Source organism: Seriola aureovittata, chromosome 12 (genome assembly GCF_021018895.1).
Source record: "Seriola aureovittata isolate HTS-2021-v1 ecotype China chromosome 12, ASM2101889v1, whole genome shotgun sequence".
Classification (NCBI taxonomy): Eukaryota; Metazoa; Chordata; class Actinopteri; order Carangiformes; family Carangidae; genus Seriola; species Seriola aureovittata.
The window spans coordinates 12254914-12272942 of NC_079375.1; the positions used below are offsets into that span (position 1 = coordinate 12254914).

General features: G+C 40.3%; 2 protein-coding genes across 3 annotated transcripts; both read left to right on the top strand.

The window, feature by feature from the left end:
- Nucleotides 1-4786: 4786 nt before the first annotated feature.
- On the top strand, nucleotides 4787-10549 carry asb10 (ankyrin repeat and SOCS box containing 10). Of its 2 annotated transcripts, none has more exons than XM_056390463.1 (5): nucleotides 4787-5432; nucleotides 6749-7016; nucleotides 7815-8319; nucleotides 8880-8993; nucleotides 9571-10549. In XM_056390463.1, exons 1-5 carry the CDS (start codon nucleotides 5108-5110, stop codon nucleotides 9754-9756), a joined length of 1398 nt encoding a protein of 465 aa, XP_056246438.1. In that variant the 5' UTR covers nucleotides 4787-5107; the 3' UTR covers nucleotides 9757-10549. The 2 variants fall into 2 exon arrangements, with proteins under 2 accessions (XP_056246438.1, XP_056246439.1); XM_056390464.1 differs by lacking the exon at nucleotides 4787-5432 and adding an exon at nucleotides 6180-6512.
- A 1716-nt stretch (nucleotides 10550-12265) lies between these two features.
- gbx1 (gastrulation brain homeobox 1) lies at nucleotides 12266-14977 on the top strand. Its single transcript, XM_056391308.1, has 2 exons — nucleotides 12266-12986; nucleotides 13706-14977. The coding sequence occupies exons 1-2, from the start codon at nucleotides 12536-12538 to the stop codon at nucleotides 14218-14220; spliced, it is 966 nt and encodes a 321-aa protein (XP_056247283.1). The 5' UTR covers nucleotides 12266-12535; the 3' UTR covers nucleotides 14221-14977.
- Nucleotides 14978-18029: the final 3052 nt, after the last annotated feature.

The following is an 18029-nucleotide window of genomic DNA, read 5'->3' on the forward strand; positions in this document are numbered from 1 at the left end:
GACTGGCATATTATTATATATATGATAGTATTAGATTGTTTGATTCAGATGGATCAATGTATATGCAACAGTTTACTGCTGTAGCTGCTGGACGTAGAACTAGTTTTGAATACTTTATATATAGTTGGGTATTTTGTTTCAAGGATTCCCAACCTAAGGAGGTCAGGCCCCTCCAGGGTCACAAGAAGAAAATACACATTTACTTTATTTATTGACTTTCTCTAAGCTTTGTTGTTTTTGTGAAACACTAGATAATTTTACCTCTTGGGTTATTGAACACCTATTTAGATTAAACCAGATGTGAGATGTTCAGAGGAAAAATCATTTTTGACATGTGGCTAACGCACAATGCAAGAGGGTTAGCAACAGCTGGTTTAATCTTTGAAATGTCTAATATGTAATGTAACTCTGTAAAGTACTAGCAACTATAGCTGTCAGATAAATGGAGTAAATAGTGCAAAATATCTATCGAGTACAAATACATCCAATTTCAATTTAAGTGCAGTACTGGAGTAAATGTACTTAGTAACTTCGCTCCTGTGCAGCTAAATGTGATGGTGGGAGGTTTTGAGCCACGACCATAACTACAAGTAAAGATTCCCAAAATGTTTTGTCTCACTAGCAAGCTAGCTAGTTTAACTGTAAGCTAACACGGCTCGCTATACCGAGCTCGTTTGACAGAAAAAAATAGCATCGCAGAATCGGTGTTAGCAACATCTTCATCATAGTTGCCCCGTAATGACATTCACAGGTTGAACCCGTTACACCACGCCATACTTACAAACAAAAACGCCTCATTTGACGACACTTACCGATGTTTTGAAAATATTTCCAAACTTTCCCACATCTCTATCCACCTGCATCAATGCAAATCTCCAGCCTGCAACAAGGGACGGAAAGTTTTACTTGACTTTGAAGTTACGAACAAAAACAAAGATGGCTACCGGAAATGTCTTGCCGGTTCGCTTAATGTTCCCTTGATAATTTGGGAAAAATTGTAATTTAAGAGGAAAATAACCTTTGCATAAATTAATTAACTGATGATAAAGTTCAATTTCTGTGATTTGTTCAACAAGATGAGAAAAAACAGCTACAATGGATTAAAAAAGACATCCACACAAATGTTTTGCCCAGCTGGATAGACAAGTTAGGGGGATTTAGACATGTCTTCAAGACAGGGCTAATGGTTCTAAAAATAAATATATATATATATATATATAGTTTATCAAAGTTTGGTTTATATATCTGTGACATATAACGTGAATACCTCTGACTCAACTTTAATCATCATTTATATCACATGTAAAGACAATGATTATGTGAGAGGTACAATCTGTTTAATAGCCTATACTTAATTATATTTCAAAATACCTCAGTGGACTATTTTATAAAGTATTCTTTTTCACTTCTGATGCATTAATTTCAACCTGACACGATCCATTATTCAGTTAGCTTCAAAAATTGACATATTTATAAACTGACTGAAATAATGCAGTATTGTGTCCTTGTTATGCATTCTAATCAGGCTTTTAAAAGACGGCACTGTCAACTGAATAGTACTTGATTACAGGATAATGACACTAGCGTTTGCACCAGTCTAATCTGCATAAAATGGAGGAACTGATAAAGGTCTCTCTAATTAGGATGGTGTTTACATCAGGCTTTACATACACCTATTAGGCTACCCTTATCAACATCCTACAAAGACAGGCTCACTCTGATAATGCCCTTGGATGCGACTCCCACCGCTGACTGTTATTGTTGAGATACCCATTTTTGATGTTTTTCCAGTATTCGTGGTAATGATATGAAATCTACAGATGTTATTATGAGGGTGATACAGTCTTTGATGGCAGTGACTTTGTTCATGATTATCATGGTCATTTAGGTTTTGTATCTTGCACCCTTCTCCATATCCCCTCTCATGCTAGTGCCTACTGGTAGTCATCGCTGTCTCCTTTAGGCAGGCTGCTATGAACATATTATGGATGGGTGCATTAGTGAGTGATGCAGAACCCAGGCTGGCTTGCCTTGTTTTCGTGTGAGAGTGCATCATTAGAAAATGTTCCACTTGGCAGGGAAGCGCGTATTAACTGCAACCGCAATGAAATGAGGTTGTGATAGATGGTTAAAGTTATACAGGACTATTAGGTTGAAATATGAACCTCTCAATTGTCATGATGAAACAAAGGGCTATTTGCGTGTTGATCAGTGCATTGAGAGACAATTGGAATCTGCAAAGACCGATACAATACATTATAGGTAGTGGGCTCAGAGCTGAAAGAGTACAGAAAAAGTAATCATGCTTCCATAGAATAGTTTGGAGCTACTGTTCAATTCAGGGCTCTATAAATTCATTTAGGTTCTCCACCAAACATCAGGCATTGTGATGAGACCTGAGGAAGATTTGCAAACAGGGCACCTTTCGCAACCCTTAGCCATATATATGGAAATAAACCAGTGTTGATCGGCTGTCGAAGGCACTTTAATGGCATCAAAGACTTAAAGCAGTCTGTGTGTGTCTACCTTAATGTGCCTGCATGAACCACACAGTCAATATGATATTAGGAAAATGTGAATAAGCCTAGACAATCAGAACCAGCAGACAAATTTGTAATGCATCAACTATCTTCTCTTTAGAAAATAAAGCCAATTAAGCATGCTCATTATCTCTTATTATATTTCCATGGTGACCTCCCAGTTATTCTACTTCTAGAATAGAAACTTTAGACCCTATTTCTTGTTAACTCCCTGGGTGTGTGCTAAAATGTGTAAATTGCATAATAATTGCTCTCTTTCCAGTAAAGAATTTCCCATATGCCAGACATAATCTCGCTTCCTCTGATTGGAATAACATTAAACAACACATAAATCATTAAAATAAGAAACACCTGATGGCTAATTGAGTGCTCTGATGTCATGGTGATGCTCTCTCTAAACTTAGACTTTCTTTGGGTGCTCTGACTCTGTCTTAAACTAACAGCAGATCCAATTGCAAACCCATTAGCATTTAATATTACTGTAATTACTGTGTACATTTCATTATGCTCTCAGTATATTAAATGACTGCTCAGTGTGGAGGGAGGGCTATAGTTTAATCTCTTTCTGTATTACTGTGTGCCACAGTACTCAAAACAGCATTAAGAGGCACATAATCAGAGGGAACTAATTGCCTATGATTGCATAAATGAAATGCTTCACTCTCATCAGGGCTGTTGCTGATGTCCAGCCTCTTACTGCCTTGGGAGAGGAAGGTGGTTGACCACAATGCAGAAAACCTTGGAGAGACAGCTACTGGTGGGTAATGTGAGGAACCAAAGATTTAATATGTCCACGGGGAGCTGTGAGGGCAGGGGGTGTTACTACTGCTGATGTTTTTTGTTGTCATCAGAGTTGCCTCCGCTTCACAGAGGCAAAAAAAAAAGAGAGCAAAAAGAAACATGAATGCCCACCATTTGAGAAATGAATTTATCGAAGTCGCTGTCTTTTTCCCCATTAGTAAGTGTTTAGTTCAGCGTTTTAAATAATTGCGTTACCAGGAATGATATTTAAAATACATTTGGGAGTCAATGAGGCGGGAAAGTGCCTACATGTTTTGCTGATGACACCCGGGCCATTTGGAAGACATCAAAGTAGAGAGGAGGTAGCCCAGATGCATATTATAAACTCATTATGTATATCATTTAAAAGGATGTACTCCAGCCGCAAAAACAATATTCCTAGTCTCTCTCTGGTAATGTGTGTTTTCAAAGTTGAAACTCTTACTTGCCTTCAGTTTAATGTGGCATCTATTACCAAACTGTAACATAAAATAAATGACCTTGATTTCCATACCAGAACAGTCGTTAAGGTATAGATGAGATGCAGCTATGCCTCTGTGTTTTCAAATGGGAAAGAAGGTAAAACCTCCGCACAAATATCATGTATTTCTCCACCTGTGGTGCAGACCTTGTTTTCCGCAGAGCTTGCATGTATCTTGATGGACCCCAACACGGAGGAAGATAAACAGACTTTAAAATATGTGTGTTTTATGAATTTGTGTATTCAATACAAGTTAATCAGTCTTTCAAAAACACAAAGGTAATTTATAGTTATCCTTTCCAGCCTTGAAAACCTGCCCAGGGTGTCTGTAGATGTGAAAGATGGTATCTGTTTTGCTACTGGGTAGAATTTCTACCAGCACTGGAAAATGGTGGTCCATCAGTCAAAAGAGAGGTTTGTCAGATGCCTAGGAAGTAGGCTTAAGAGGCTTAATTATGCGCCGTCCCTCCACCATCAGAACACTACACGTGGGGCAGAGTGACACAGCGGTTGCCAGTCATTCAGCCTAATGCTCTAATGCAGGGAGCCGTGTGGATACATAAAATCCATTAAGGCTCTTTAAAAAAAAAGACATTTTTGCGAACACATACTCACAGGGGCTTACAAATAGGGCATTCTTATTTGCTCTTCCTCAAAGAAAAATGTCAAGACAAAATTTGACCTTAAAAGTTGCCTAAATGTTCGTTACTTTTTAAAACAGTTTTTTATTATAATGGTGAAAATCTTGTTGGGAAGTGTAGAAGTTTGTAATCTAATTACTTGACCCTTTATTCTTGCTCAGCGGATTTAAAGTGGGAGGAGATGGACACACTCTAAATATATCAGGAATAAGAACTACTTTTAAAATCTGCAAATGTAATGTCACCTATACTTTTTAAGTAAGCAAATCCCACATATCTTGCTCAACAAGGGTTTGTCTAATAAGATAAGAAGAAAACAGCATGTACTGTAGTTACAAAACATGAGTTTATTCAACTCATTTGATACTTGCAGCCCGATAGACACTCTGCATGGCTGTAAATTTGCTGGAGGCAAATAGGAGAGGCTCGAGTGGCTGCATGTGAGACATAAAAATAGCATTACTTGTCACACTGCAGGGAGGGCCTCATACCAAACATCAAAACAACTCTGTGAACCAACCCTGTGAACAGCCGGCAGGCACATAGTGGACATTAGCCAGAGAGAGTGAAAAAACAACAGAAACAGAGAGACAGGCCTTTTTAGACAGTCTCCCTCACTTTATCATACACAACCGCTTTTCTCTGTGTGAGGCAAGCCATTCAGCATGTCACGAGGCAGCTTTGTCTTCACACCCATGGCCTTGCGTTCTCTTGAACTTGATGAGGACATGCTAGAGAGGTACAAGTACAAGAGGCAGATGGCCTCCCATCACCTCAGTAGCTATATGCTGAAGAAGGAGGCCAGGGACAGGGAACCGCTGAGGTCCGGCACTGCCCTTCCACCAGCTGTGTGCCAAGATGTGGTCATCCAGAATGCTCTGTATACAGGAAACTTGGAGGCTATGCAGCACCTTTTTCCTAGAGGATCCACAGTAAACCTCATCATTGAGCCACAGGGAGGGGACATGCGCTGGGTCGCCAGAGGGGAAGGTAGGAGACAACATCTATCTTCATTAGAAATTAATCTAGGAATTCATTCATTGGCACATCATAGCAAGTAGCTTTATTGTATTTCCTGGAGATTGACATCCAAAATTCAGAATTTTACAAGTCCTTATTATAACACAAATGAAGGAGAAATAGGAAAGTAAAATACTGTTTTAAAATGAGAATTATTTTAATGCGCAACAATAAGCAACATAACTGGTGCATCTCACCCTCAGGTAGTATTTAATGACACAGTGAAGCAGTATTTATAGAAACAGAACACGAGGCAATATTTATAGAAACCATCATATGTCCATCACATAATCAGACTTAGGAGTCATCTGATTGTTCTGTGCAACAGGATATTAATCTAAGCCCTTTTACTAAACACAAAATGAGCAATTTTCTTTTTTTTTAGAAAGAGCAACATGTTGAGTCAGTTTCCACATGAAATGGCTTGATGATTTACTGGAAATAGATATTCAAGACTACAAGTCTGAATGAACACGTAACATAAAATGGGCCTTTACAATACTGGATTTTACTGATACTTTAATATTTCAGTAAAATGTGTCATTTCTGAATTCCTTGAATGCAACAATCAGGTCAGTTGTCCATTGACTTCAGTGGATTAGCTGAATCAGTGGTCAGGTGATATGCACTGCACCAGTCTTTGGCTCCCGTGCCACTGCACTGGCGAGGTTCATCAGGTCAAACAAAATATCATGTAACACCTCCCTGAAATAGCCTTGTCTGCACAAACAACCTATATAAGTGCTTATTTGTTTCGGAGCAACCACATTACTAATATATTTTTAAAAAACAAACTAGTTGGCTCCAGTATGGCTTATGTGGGACCTAAGATAAAATGGCACAAACCAAAGACCTACCGAAACGATGTGATCGCCACAGCCAAGGCCACAGGTTGTGTCCTACAGTTCTGGAACTCTCTGCTTGTTGGCGATGAGCTGACGGTTCTCAGCATTGTGGACGACGACGAGTATGGCTACCTTATTGATGCCACTTATGACACCAGCAACATAGAGGAATGGAGGAACTTCAGATTTAACTACAGAGGCCTGAGTAGGTTTTCCAGTGCTTTCATTTTAAAGCTGTGATCACTGTTTCCTTCAAGGTAATTTGCATCGGGGAGAGGTGTTGACATTCTGATGAGGTATTATCAGAAATACTTATGGAAATGTTATGACTCTACACTATATGCTCTAATTAACAGAAACAGAACTCTTGCAGCTGATGTATCTGACATGTCTGCTTATTTATAGAGCTGACTGTGTGCAATTTCTACTCCCTGCTGGCAGGACTATGGTCACTGACTTATGAGCAGGAACTGACCACACCACTTCACATCACTGCTGGTCGAGGTTTCGCGGACTGCCTGAAACTCCTGCTGCAACGTGGGGCCAACGTAGACCTGGCCCCTGGTGGTACCACTGCCCTCCACGAGGCCTGTGAAAACTGCCAGCCAGAGTGTACCAAACTGCTGCTGATCCACGGCGCCAACGCCAATGCTGTCTCTGAAGATGGCCTCATGCCTTTGCACGTCTGTACAAGCCCAGAATCCCTTGAGTGAGTAGAGTAGAATAAAACTAGAAAAGGTAGACCACTGACTCATCTAATCAATAATCCACTACTTGTGTCTTTCCACGCAGAGTGTAACGAATTCATGTGAACTTTGCTGTGCTTGTTGTCAGAATAACCATTAACTACCAGCTACAACAGGACAGCCCACACCAACAGGAGACAGTTGTAACACCTTAAAGGAAGTTTATGTGTGTAACTTTGGCATAAAAGAGAAGCCTCTATTGGCACAAGTGACAATTAAGGGAAAAATGTCAATGCTAAAACATTAGTTAGCGTAACAGTGAATTGACTCAAAAATGTCAATTCTACAGCATTTTAACTAACATTAGCTGCCATAAGCCACTGGTCATACCAGACAACATCTTATGATTGTATATCTACAATACCCCTGAGTGTATTTAATTGAGCCAGAGTTCTTTTATTTGACTCTTGTATGGGGAAATTGTGCAATTTAAAGTCAGTGAACCACAACATCTGGCCAAAGTTAGCTAATGTTAGCAGTCATAAACTACTGGTCATTCAAGAGTTACATATATAGCCTCACTGTAAAACCACCTGCTGCTGTGGAGAGTGCATCTGGCAGGTGAGCAGAGATGAGTGATAAAAGTGCCAGATAATTGTATGAAATGTGGAGCCTCTGCCACTCAAAGTAGTTATAACACTGAGCAAACATACCGACAAAAAATTGAAAGATTGTGTGGAATCGCCTCCAGTTTGAAATCATTTTTAATGAACACAACTTGTGCTCTGTAGCAAAACAAGCTTCTGTATTCTTGTCTGCAGATGTGCCAAATATCTCCTTCAGTATGGTGCAGCAATCAATGGTCGCACTAATGAGGAAAATGACACTCCCTTACATGTGGCAGCCAGGAACGGCCTCTCAGACCACACTGAGCTCTACCTGCGCTATGGAGCTACTGTGGACAAACGGAACGACGAGGGTCTCTCACCCCTGAACGCTGCTTGTTCTCAGCCCCAGGAGGCGCAGGACCTCCAGCGTTACTTCAAGGTGTGCCAGATGCTGGTGGGGGCAGGTGCTGATGTCCACACTACAGACCAGGACAAACACACTCCTTTGCACATGGCCTGTAAGAATGTAAATCCGGACATAGTGGACATGCTCCTGGCTAATGGTGCCTGTGTTAACAACATGGACTACGGTGGTGAAGCTCCCATGCACAACATCCTGAAGGTGGTGTGCTACAAGATTTCCCATCACCCTGAGAGGATTGTTCGTGCTCTGCTCAACCATGGTTCTATTCGGGTGTGGCCTGGAGCTCTGCCCATGGTAGGAAATGAAAAGCTACATGTTGTCTAAAAGTGCTAGAGGAGAAAATGTGTGCACAAGTATGTAACATGGGCCAACGCATTCCAGATTGGTTTGTAGTAGTATATCATATTTACAGCATGAACCATCAAGGTGGCTCATTTTGCATAATTAGCAGGCACCGCACATGTAACACCTTGAGTAAAAGAGTCTTGAAACACTAAACCGTTCCTTGCAATATTCCAGACTTCACAACTTCACATTCAAATCATTCCCATTTCATGACACAACATGAAGTGTTGCACTCTCTGCGGGAAACAGACTACAACTATCAGTGAACCCACGTGCACTAGACAAAATGCATGGTTGCTAATTAGGCAAGTGTTAATAGGAGATTAATTAGCACTAATTGCATAATTTCCAGTTAAACCCCTGGAGGGAAGACCAATCTGTTAATTTCACAAGTGTTTAATTACTTTAGTTCTATGTTCAGTTCTATGGAGTCACAAGCTCGCTCGTGAACTTAAATGATGGTTATATGAATCCCTTTGCTTTGCTCTGTGTTGTGGTGTTTCTTTTAGGTTTTGAAGCACTGCTGTGAATCTCCACGCACCATCGAGGTCCTTCTGAACGCCTACAGTCACCTCAAAGTCACAGACACCTGGGTTGAGGCGGTGTCTGCAGAGATGTTTAAGGCAAGCGTTTTAAATTGTCAATTGATGGGTTTAACTAATGTTAATAAATATTTTTAGATTTTAGATGTAACAGTATTTCATTTTAAGTTGCACCCTCATCCTCTTCTTTAATTTCTTTATGATGTGATATGTTTCAGAACATAACCAAGAAATGCCAATAAAATCATTGCTGATTCCATTAATTTTAATATTTTGTTTTACAGCTCATAACTCTGAGGTAACCCACCATTTAGCGGTTGAAATTCATTAGGTCTTCAAATAACAAATTAATTTACAGAAATATTATCATGATTACAGTATTTAAACCAGATGTTCAAAAAATAAAAGGTATTTTTCAGGATGTGCATAACACATATAGCTGTAGTGTGCGTGTAGAAGTACAACATTACCTTAATTGTATTAATATTCAAAAAGGTTAATAGGGCTAATATAGATGAATTGTACAATGTATGTTTATTTAAGTGGTAGGCTTACTTATTCATTGTTAAAATACAATTTGTTTTACTGTGAAGTGAGACAAATAATATCAGTGTTTTACTAAACGAACTTATGTTAATTTGTGTTTCTTCCCAATCAGGAGCACAAGGAGTTCTATGAGTCAGTCTTCTCCTTGACACTGACTCCTCGCTCCCTGCAGCACTTGGCACGCTGCAGACTCAGGAGCTTCCTGGAGGGCCGAGTACACAAGGTGGTCCCCAAACTTGATCTGCCCAGCTTCATCAAAAACTACCTGCTCCTGGAGTACAGAGGCTATATCCACTGAGAGCAGGCTGTGCAGCCTCAGTGCTGAGACCTGATGAAGACTTCGCTGCTGCTAAACCTGAAGAGAATGATACTCAGAGCTATTCAGAAACTGTAGCAGTATACGTCAATACTCTGAATATTTTTTAAATATACTTTTATGCCATGTGTAAACTCTTTGGGAGGAAGAAGCAGCTGCTTGTTTTCTGTCACTTTAATGTCAACATCAAGCTTTCAGCACAGTCCCATGTTTGATTTTGCACCACAAGAGGGAGCTATAGCCTTGAGTTGACAAAGTATATAGCAAGTATGCAACTGTGTGTTTTGTATTTTATTTATTTTGAGACTTATCCTATTTTTTTTTACTTTTGCACTTGATAGTAAAGAGACTAACATGCTTGTATTTTTATACATAATAATTCTCATAGTTTGATGTTAATGGGCACTGTAATGATGTGTTTTACATTGAGGACTGCCATCAAATATTTGCATAAATAATCATTATTCCCACCGATATGATTGTAATTAGGCGTTTTATATCAAAATTAGGCGTGATGTAAATTAAAATATTCCTCCACGGCCATGTAATCTAGACACTGTTCTTTTATTATTTCCTGCTGTTACATTTTCTCTCTTCTCTCATGCTTTGTGCTTCTAGTCTGCTGCTGGTCGTTTTTCATCAATTACATTTTTCTGGGGGAAAAAAAAAGGAAAGAAAATGAATGATGCAAAAATATATTTAAAAATACAATGAGCCGTTTAATGCAAACAAAAAGACAACTTAAAAGACTGAAATTAAAGACAAATTGAAGATGCCCTGAATCATGTTGAATAACTACGTTTTGGACGGACTATAATGTCTGTAATGTTTATTATGAAATGGCAGGTGATCTTTTATCTGATAACGAGATGTAAAAAGTTCATAGAAACCTTTCACACACACACACCGATGTAACCTAAAAAAATAAACTAAATAGTAGGTTAATAATTAAAAAAAAGAGAAAAAGAAGTTACCCCTAGTCATTTACATTGGATGATAATCTGTTTATGGTTTTATGTATTTGGAAGGTATAAATGAAAATGATCTTCAGGCCTGATTTTATCAATTTACCAACAACTTGTGACAATTAAAATGTTTTTATTAGATCTATATCCAGACCAAAAAAAAAGTCAGAAAAATAGATCTAAATTATGAATCCTCTTTTAATTGTCAATTGCATTTGGCCATTAAAAACTGACTAAAATGTATCAAACAAAACAAACGTATACAGATGAACGCTGCAACATCAGAGATCCTCTCAGAAAGAAAGGCAGAGGAGCCCGGCAAATGGTTTCAATAGATCACAGAGAGGTGCTGCTGAAGTCAGTTGCAATTATAAGAATTAGCCTGGCCTGGCCCTCCACTGCTAATCAGAGTCGGTGGTGATATGTTTATGTCCTCATGCAATCAGACGACCAGTTGGAGAGCCCGGGCACCCAGGACTCAATGGGGCTAATCATCATCAGTTGCCATTGCCATTTAAAAGGTGAAATGATCTGCGATTAAACCTCTGCTGAAAGAAAAAGAGAAAAGTGATTTTTTTTTTTTTTTATCATTATTCTCCACATGCATTTTTGATCAAGGATGAATTACTGCTCTTAAAGCGCAAAGCAAAACGTGTATTATTTAATTGATTAAAAAAAAAAAAGATGAATGGATGGTTTAATTGATGTTAAAGTTTATGATTTCCAGCATTTAAAAAAAAAAATTTCCTCCCGAGTTCAAACAAAGTGGAAATCCACTCAAATTTGACTTTGGCCACTGTGTGTCCGTGTCCACACTGCAGTTGACCTCGCATAAACGCCTTTTATCTGAATCTAATTTCGCACAGAGTATCTCTCTCCAGGGAACAATTGTTGCAGCACTTCTTTTTTTTTTTTATTCTGGAGCCAAACGCATTGTTTTTAGCCGCGGAGAAAAGGACAGAGAGCGAGAGAAACATCTGCCTCTCCTCCCTCCTGACTCTGATGCCCATCGGCCCCAATATTTCAACAAAAGCCACCGTTGTTTTACGCTGTCCCTTGAATCCAGAGTAATTACTTATCATCAATCAAAATTAATAATAGCTGATTGGGTTGGTGTGGTCAACGATTATAGAAGGGGAAGGGCTGGAACAGTCTCTCACACCGTTTTGCAGTCAATGGTGAACCTGGCAAAAGGGGAGGAGGGCTGTAGGGAGGAGGGGGGGGGTGCGACCCGTCTATTTGGTCTCCACTGGGAAACTACCGCCTCTCAAGACGGCCAAAAAGTCAGAGGCTGAATAAGGAAATGAAGCGTAATTTGAGGAAGATGGATGAGCCCCCAGGGAAACACCCCCTTTTCATTCCTCTTGTATTGCAGATGATAACCAATGCGCTCTCGCCCTCTCTCTCTCTCTCTCTCTCTCTCTCTCTCTCTCTGCGCGCGCACACACACATGCGGCGCACAGGAGAGGGGCGGAGGGAGGAGTTGCAGAGAGAGAGAGGAGGAGGTGGGGGGGGGGGGGGGCAGAGGTAGATAGATAGAGAGAGCGTGTGTTTATGTCTCAGTGTGTGACAAATAAGAGGGAAAAGGTAGCGGTGGGGCTCCCAACAAAGCGCCCCACTGACTGACGCATATAGAGTGCAGAGATCCGGAGAAGCAGTCCACTCCCAGGGATGACAACACGGCAGAGGATCTACTTTCAACCCACTCTGTCTTTAAACTGAAAGTTTTTGCGCGTCGCCGAAGGGAAGGACACCTGCTCTCAAGTCTCCACCGAGTGAAAGCGATAACCTGCAACATGCAGAGACCCGGCGGCCAAGGGACGGCGTTTTCTATCGATTCCCTGATAGGGACCCCTCAGCCCAGACCGGGACACCTGCTCTACACGGGCTATCCTATGTTCATGCCGTACAGACCTTTGGTTATTCCACAAGCTTTATCCCACTCGCCTTTATCGTCTGGTATACCTCCACTTGCGCCTTTGGCTTCTTTTGCGGGACGGCTCACCAACACCTTCTGTGCCAGTTTGGGACAGGGGGTGCCATCCATGGTCGCGCTCACCACGACGATGCCAAGTTTCTCGGATCCACCGGACAGTTTCTACCCGCCACAAGAACTCCCCGGCCCCCGTTTAAGCGCCGCCGATCCCGGAGCGAGGAGACAGGAGAGTCCTCACTCCGAGGAGCTGCACAGCCGGGACAAGGGCTCCGAGCTGCTCAACTTCTCGGAAACTTTTCAAACAATATCAGGTAAGCTCGGAGCCTCGTCGCTTATTTAGCTTTTTTCTTTCTTTTTTTTTTTTTTTCTTTTTATCGGTTTTTCATAGATCAAGGTGGCTGCGAGCAAAAGTGAGAAGTATGCGTAAAAAGCTTCAAAGCAGAGATCCTTGGTTCATGTAGAAAATCTTTAGTGTCTGAGGAGCAGAGGAATCAGTGAGGATGATGAAAGGGAAACTCGTCTAACATTAGTTTTGCCTGACAGAAATATTAATGACACAGCATTCAACACCCTGGGGCTGCTGAAGTTATAATTCTTTAAAAAAATACAGTTGGGGCTGTTTCTAGTTTTTGATCATATTTTTTTAAAATTAGAACAAACTGCATGTTTAACCACATTTTAGGAAAACTTGTGGGAAATGGTTTTGTCGAGAGATGAACTAAGTTGCACTTTACAAAGTAGCCAAAAACGTGGCCACTGGCCACCACTGAAAACTTCCAGAAAAATTCCACGTTTACACACAGGACAAGCCGTTATGGTCCAGTGTAACTGCAGCTAATGTTGCTGCTTATATCAAACACTTGGAGGGGTTTTCAGTGAGGCTATGTTGCCTATTATCTCTAACCAGCCCAGTCATAACACTGTGATTGACGTCGAACGTAAAACAGTGCGTAAAGGTTGTTTTTGGTTTGCAGGCTCATTGATGTCAATGTGTCTTTTTTTTTTCTCTCTCTCTCTCTCCACATTTTAGGTGAGACCAAACTGTACAGTTCAGACGACGAGAAGCTGGACCTAAAGTCAGCAGACACGGTGTGCAGCGACCGAGAGGACAGCTCCGCAGACAGCGAGAACGAAAGTTTCTCGGACGGGAACAACTGTGGCTCCATGTCCCAGAAGAGCAAACTAAAAACCGGCTCTCAGGAGGCGCTGCCGACCGGCGGCTCAGCGGGGAAGAGCCGCAGGAGACGAACAGCTTTTACCAGCGAGCAGCTGCTCGAACTTGAAAAGGAGTTTCACTGTAAAAAGTACCTTTCTCTGACTGAACGCTCCCAGATTGCACATGCACTTAAACTGAGCGAGGTGCAGGTGAAGATCTGGTTTCAGAACCGCAGGGCCAAATGGAAACGGATCAAAGCCGGCAACGTCAACAACCGGTCAGGAGAACCGGTGCGAAATCCCAAAATTGTGGTCCCCATCCCTGTGCACGTCAACAGGTTTGCTGTGAGGAGTCAGCATCAACAAATAGAGCAAGGGACCAGGCCATGAACTCAGATGAAAAACAAAAATATTAATAATAATTAAAAAAAAAACGAACACTTACATTGACTCTATGTTCCACTGATTTGTTGAACGCATGAAGCACAAAAAGGAGGATTCAGTAACTTTGTCTGAGAGGTGAGACCGAGCAGAGGAGAGGATTTGCTCGCAGACAGACGAATTAGTTGGCAATATGCTGTCATTTTTATTTATTGTTCTGTGAATATGTAAATATAAATGGGTAAAAATTGGTACAAATGGGCACTATGAGATGAGACTGTAAAGATTTTTTTAAGTATTTATATGTAGGGCCAAAATGTTCTGTTGGTTATGTGCATGTCCTCATTTGGTGAAACTATTCAGATTTTTCTTTCTTTGTTTGTTTCGTGTTTCGTACAATTTGTTGAGCACATTTGCATGTAACTTAAGACGTTTTTACATTTTGTTTGGCGACTGTAGGATCCACCTCTGACAGCTATTTGTGAAAAAAAAATAAGAAAAGATGTGAAGGAAATAATGACCAAACAAGGGACAACTGTAAAGTATATTGACCTAATAAATCGCTTTATACGAAAGTTGGAATCCAGATTGAATCATTATTACAGAGGGGATAGAACAACAATGTTTGGGTTTTTTTGTATTTGTGAAAAATAGGAATTATTTTATCCTGTTAAAATGAAAAATGTGGCCTGCACTGTTTGAACATAGCGACTCATTTGGAACTGATGGGAGACTATAACAGCACAAACAGCAGTCAGATGGCTGATTTGATATTATTTAATATTCTTTAACACATTTTAAATAAAAAATTACCACATTTTTATCATCCTGAAGATATTATTTTAAATTTTATATTGAAAACGTTCCTGATAAATTTCTAATCTAGGCTATATGAAAAAGTGTGATACTTTAATCTTTAATATTCAAAGAGATTCAGCGTGTTTGTCACTATTGCAACATCATGTTAGAAATGTTGTTTTTTTTCCCTCCTGAAAGGTAGATGGGTCTTCCGTTTTTATTCTAAATAGCAGCAGTGATTGATTTCTCTTTAGGAGGCCATGTTGTCTCAAGTGGACTGATGGATCCTCATTAGACTGAGCACATTCAACACACTGTAATGAACTTCTCTATCAGTCACTACAGAGAAGCAAACCGACAGCAGCTCTTTCTAATCTGATGGATAAAAATTTATTTCACTACACCAAAATAAAAAGAGACTCATCAGTAATTTAACGAGAGCCTTATAGAGGCTTTAAATGCTATTTTAAAACCCCGCTAATGAAGATAAATGTGTCGTTTCTGTGGCGTATCACACAATGGATACAAGACTTCTTTTTTTTTTCTTTAAATAAGGTGTAAATTTTCTTTAAAGATGTAATTTCTAGAGAGGCTTTATTTGATTATTTGATATTCACTCAGAAACATTGATACCTGTAAAGAGTTATAACAAAATAGAATAGTATCAGAATGAGGTTTAATGTTCCACTTATATATTTTAAATAAGATTTTTTTTATAGCTGTGAAGTATAAACTTGTAAAAATGACTACCTCATAGAATTAGATATAAAAGCTAATAAGCTGATAAATACAATTATAGCTGTAATTATTTACATTAACAAACCTCATCTGCAAGATAGTGTCATAAGCAAATAAATGCCATGGCCTGCTCACTCAGACCAAACATGGAAACTTACATGGCAATGTAAAATGATAGAGCAGCAATATCAAAATAATCTGTAACTAAAATAATGTCTGACCACATAGTTATCCTATTACAGGAAAGGGAGAAGAGGGCTTGGTGTTTTTATGCAAACTTTCATATGCATGATTCTGGGTTTACACAGTTTCTCTGAACTGTTTCCAGAAAAGTCTCATGTTGGAATAATTTCACTTCACCTCAAATGGGAGAAAGTGATTTGCTTCCCCATTTCCAAAATAGACTCAGGCCTCCAGCCATGTTTAAACTACTGCAGCAGCACCTGTTGAAGTATGATTATGGGGGTGAGATTCTTCAAATATTTTATTAGTATTAATATTTGATTAAATTAACCTGCTCTCATTTAGCCAAAATATGGTGGGTTTAGCTGACGTCATAAAAAAAAAAAAAAAATCTTCTGGAATACAACAGGAAACACGTTATTATCTTACATTTCATTTCCCTCAAGCCTCTCATGGATGAAAAACAATTTTATCTCAGTTTGACCTGAGAGCATAAACAGACACTTCATGACCTGGGCACCCATGAGTAGTAAAGTTTATTTCACCGTCCACCTCATACATCAAGACTGTGACACTTGGATGGGGATTCAAGGAGTGATGATCGTGCGAAGGAGCAGTGGAAGTTTTATTATGGTCCAAGAGCTGACTAATATAGATGGTCAATTCCACGACGTTGTGCCAGAGTGCAACGACTATTTCGGTCCCCATGAGCTGCGCGGTGGAGATGACAATGAGGAGCCATGGCACAGCTCAGACACTAATTTCAATGTTGGTTGTTATTATCAAGATGCTGTGAGTGGGACTATTTCATTCCAGTTTTATTACCAGGTCAGTTTAGTTTAAGTGAATTTGTTAATATTTGTGAAATTATTAACTGGGAAAAGGTGACTATTTGCACTAAAACACTATATAAATAAACGGCTGTAACAGATTGAGTATCATTTTGAATGACTTAACTTGTAAATGTGTTAATCGTATATGAGTTTTAATAATCTCTCTTCCATTAAAGCCACATCTTAAGTGAACACCCTCAGTCTGTATCATACTGCCACTCTGCTACTTGAATCACAAATTGAAATATCAGAAGTTCTCTCCAGCAAAGACATTAAACCATTTCCACATTCCCACCTGGAGAGAGAGAGAGAGAGAGAGAGAGAGGGAAAGAGAAGGGAGAGGGAAAGAGAGAGAGAGGGAGGAAGAGCGAGGGACCTCATTACTTGCTGGTTGTGTGAGTGTGCAGGCTGCTCAGCGCCGACTGGAGGCCTGACTTCTTGGGAGGGTCCGGACGGTCGTGGCTACAGTGATGTATGGGCAGATGCATCAAATCGCACAAGATAAACAAGCGATGAGTTTCATCAGGGCCATCATAGCTTTAATTTGGCTGCCTAATGAGTCAGATCTAGTGGCGGAGATAAGAGTTGTCAGAGGCCCGGCTCTAATGAATTTCTTGCCACTTGTAATCAAGGTTGCCTGTCTGAGGGGGGATGATTAATGGAACCCTGGAGGATTCCCTCGGCCCTCAGCCTTCATTACAGCTAATGCATTCTCAGGCAAATTAACAGAGAAATGCAGGCAAAAGCCAACGGGGAAGGGGAGAGGAAGAGAGAGGAAAGAAGAGAAAGGGCGAATGGGAGAGAGTGATGGGAACAGAGCGTTTATGTAAAACAAAGGAGAGAGAGGAGGATGAAGAGGAAGCTATGGCATGGTGGGTATACGCAACAGCCAGGTCGGCAACAGGAGAGAGACGGAGAGGCAGAGATGTGCTGAAATCCGCTGATTAGCGAGAGGTTCAAGGATATGGAAATGAGAGCAGAGACATGGGTTTGAGGCAGTCAGAAAGGGCAGGGTGCAACATGGATGTACTGGTTGGACATGATGGAGCTGAAATTGATAAATGGATGTTCAGGTCTGGGGGGGATTCAGGAGAGGCGAGATGGTCAGATGGAGAGAGCAGAGTGGATATAATTACTGGTTAAAGAGGTTAAAAGGGCGATGGGAGGAGAGAAAAAAAAAAGGGAAGCAACAGCAACCTATCCAAATCAAGACAGGCAGAAACAAACATGTATGACAAACCACTGTTCAACTCCACCTTAAAACAA

What these genes read in the sequence shown, in the direction of transcription:
- asb10 (XM_056390463.1), top strand. Translation starts at nt 5,108, where the DNA reads ATGTCACGAGGCAGCTTTGTCTTCACACCCATGGCCTTGCGTTCTCTT. An exon ending in ACAAGCCCAGAATCCCTTGA is followed by an intron (nt 7,017 to 7,814) that starts GTGAGTAGAGTA and finishes TCTTGTCTGCAG; the next exon opens with ATGTGCCAAATATCTCCTTC. An exon ending in GGCCTGGAGCTCTGCCCATG is followed by an intron (nt 8,320 to 8,879) that starts GTAGGAAATGAA and finishes TGTTTCTTTTAG; the next exon opens with GTTTTGAAGCACTGCTGTGA.
- gbx1 (XM_056391308.1), top strand. Translation starts at nt 12,536, where the DNA reads ATGCAGAGACCCGGCGGCCAAGGGACGGCGTTTTCTATCGATTCCCTG. An exon ending in AACTTTTCAAACAATATCAG is followed by an intron (nt 12,987 to 13,705) that starts GTAAGCTCGGAG and finishes TCCACATTTTAG; the next exon opens with GTGAGACCAAACTGTACAGT.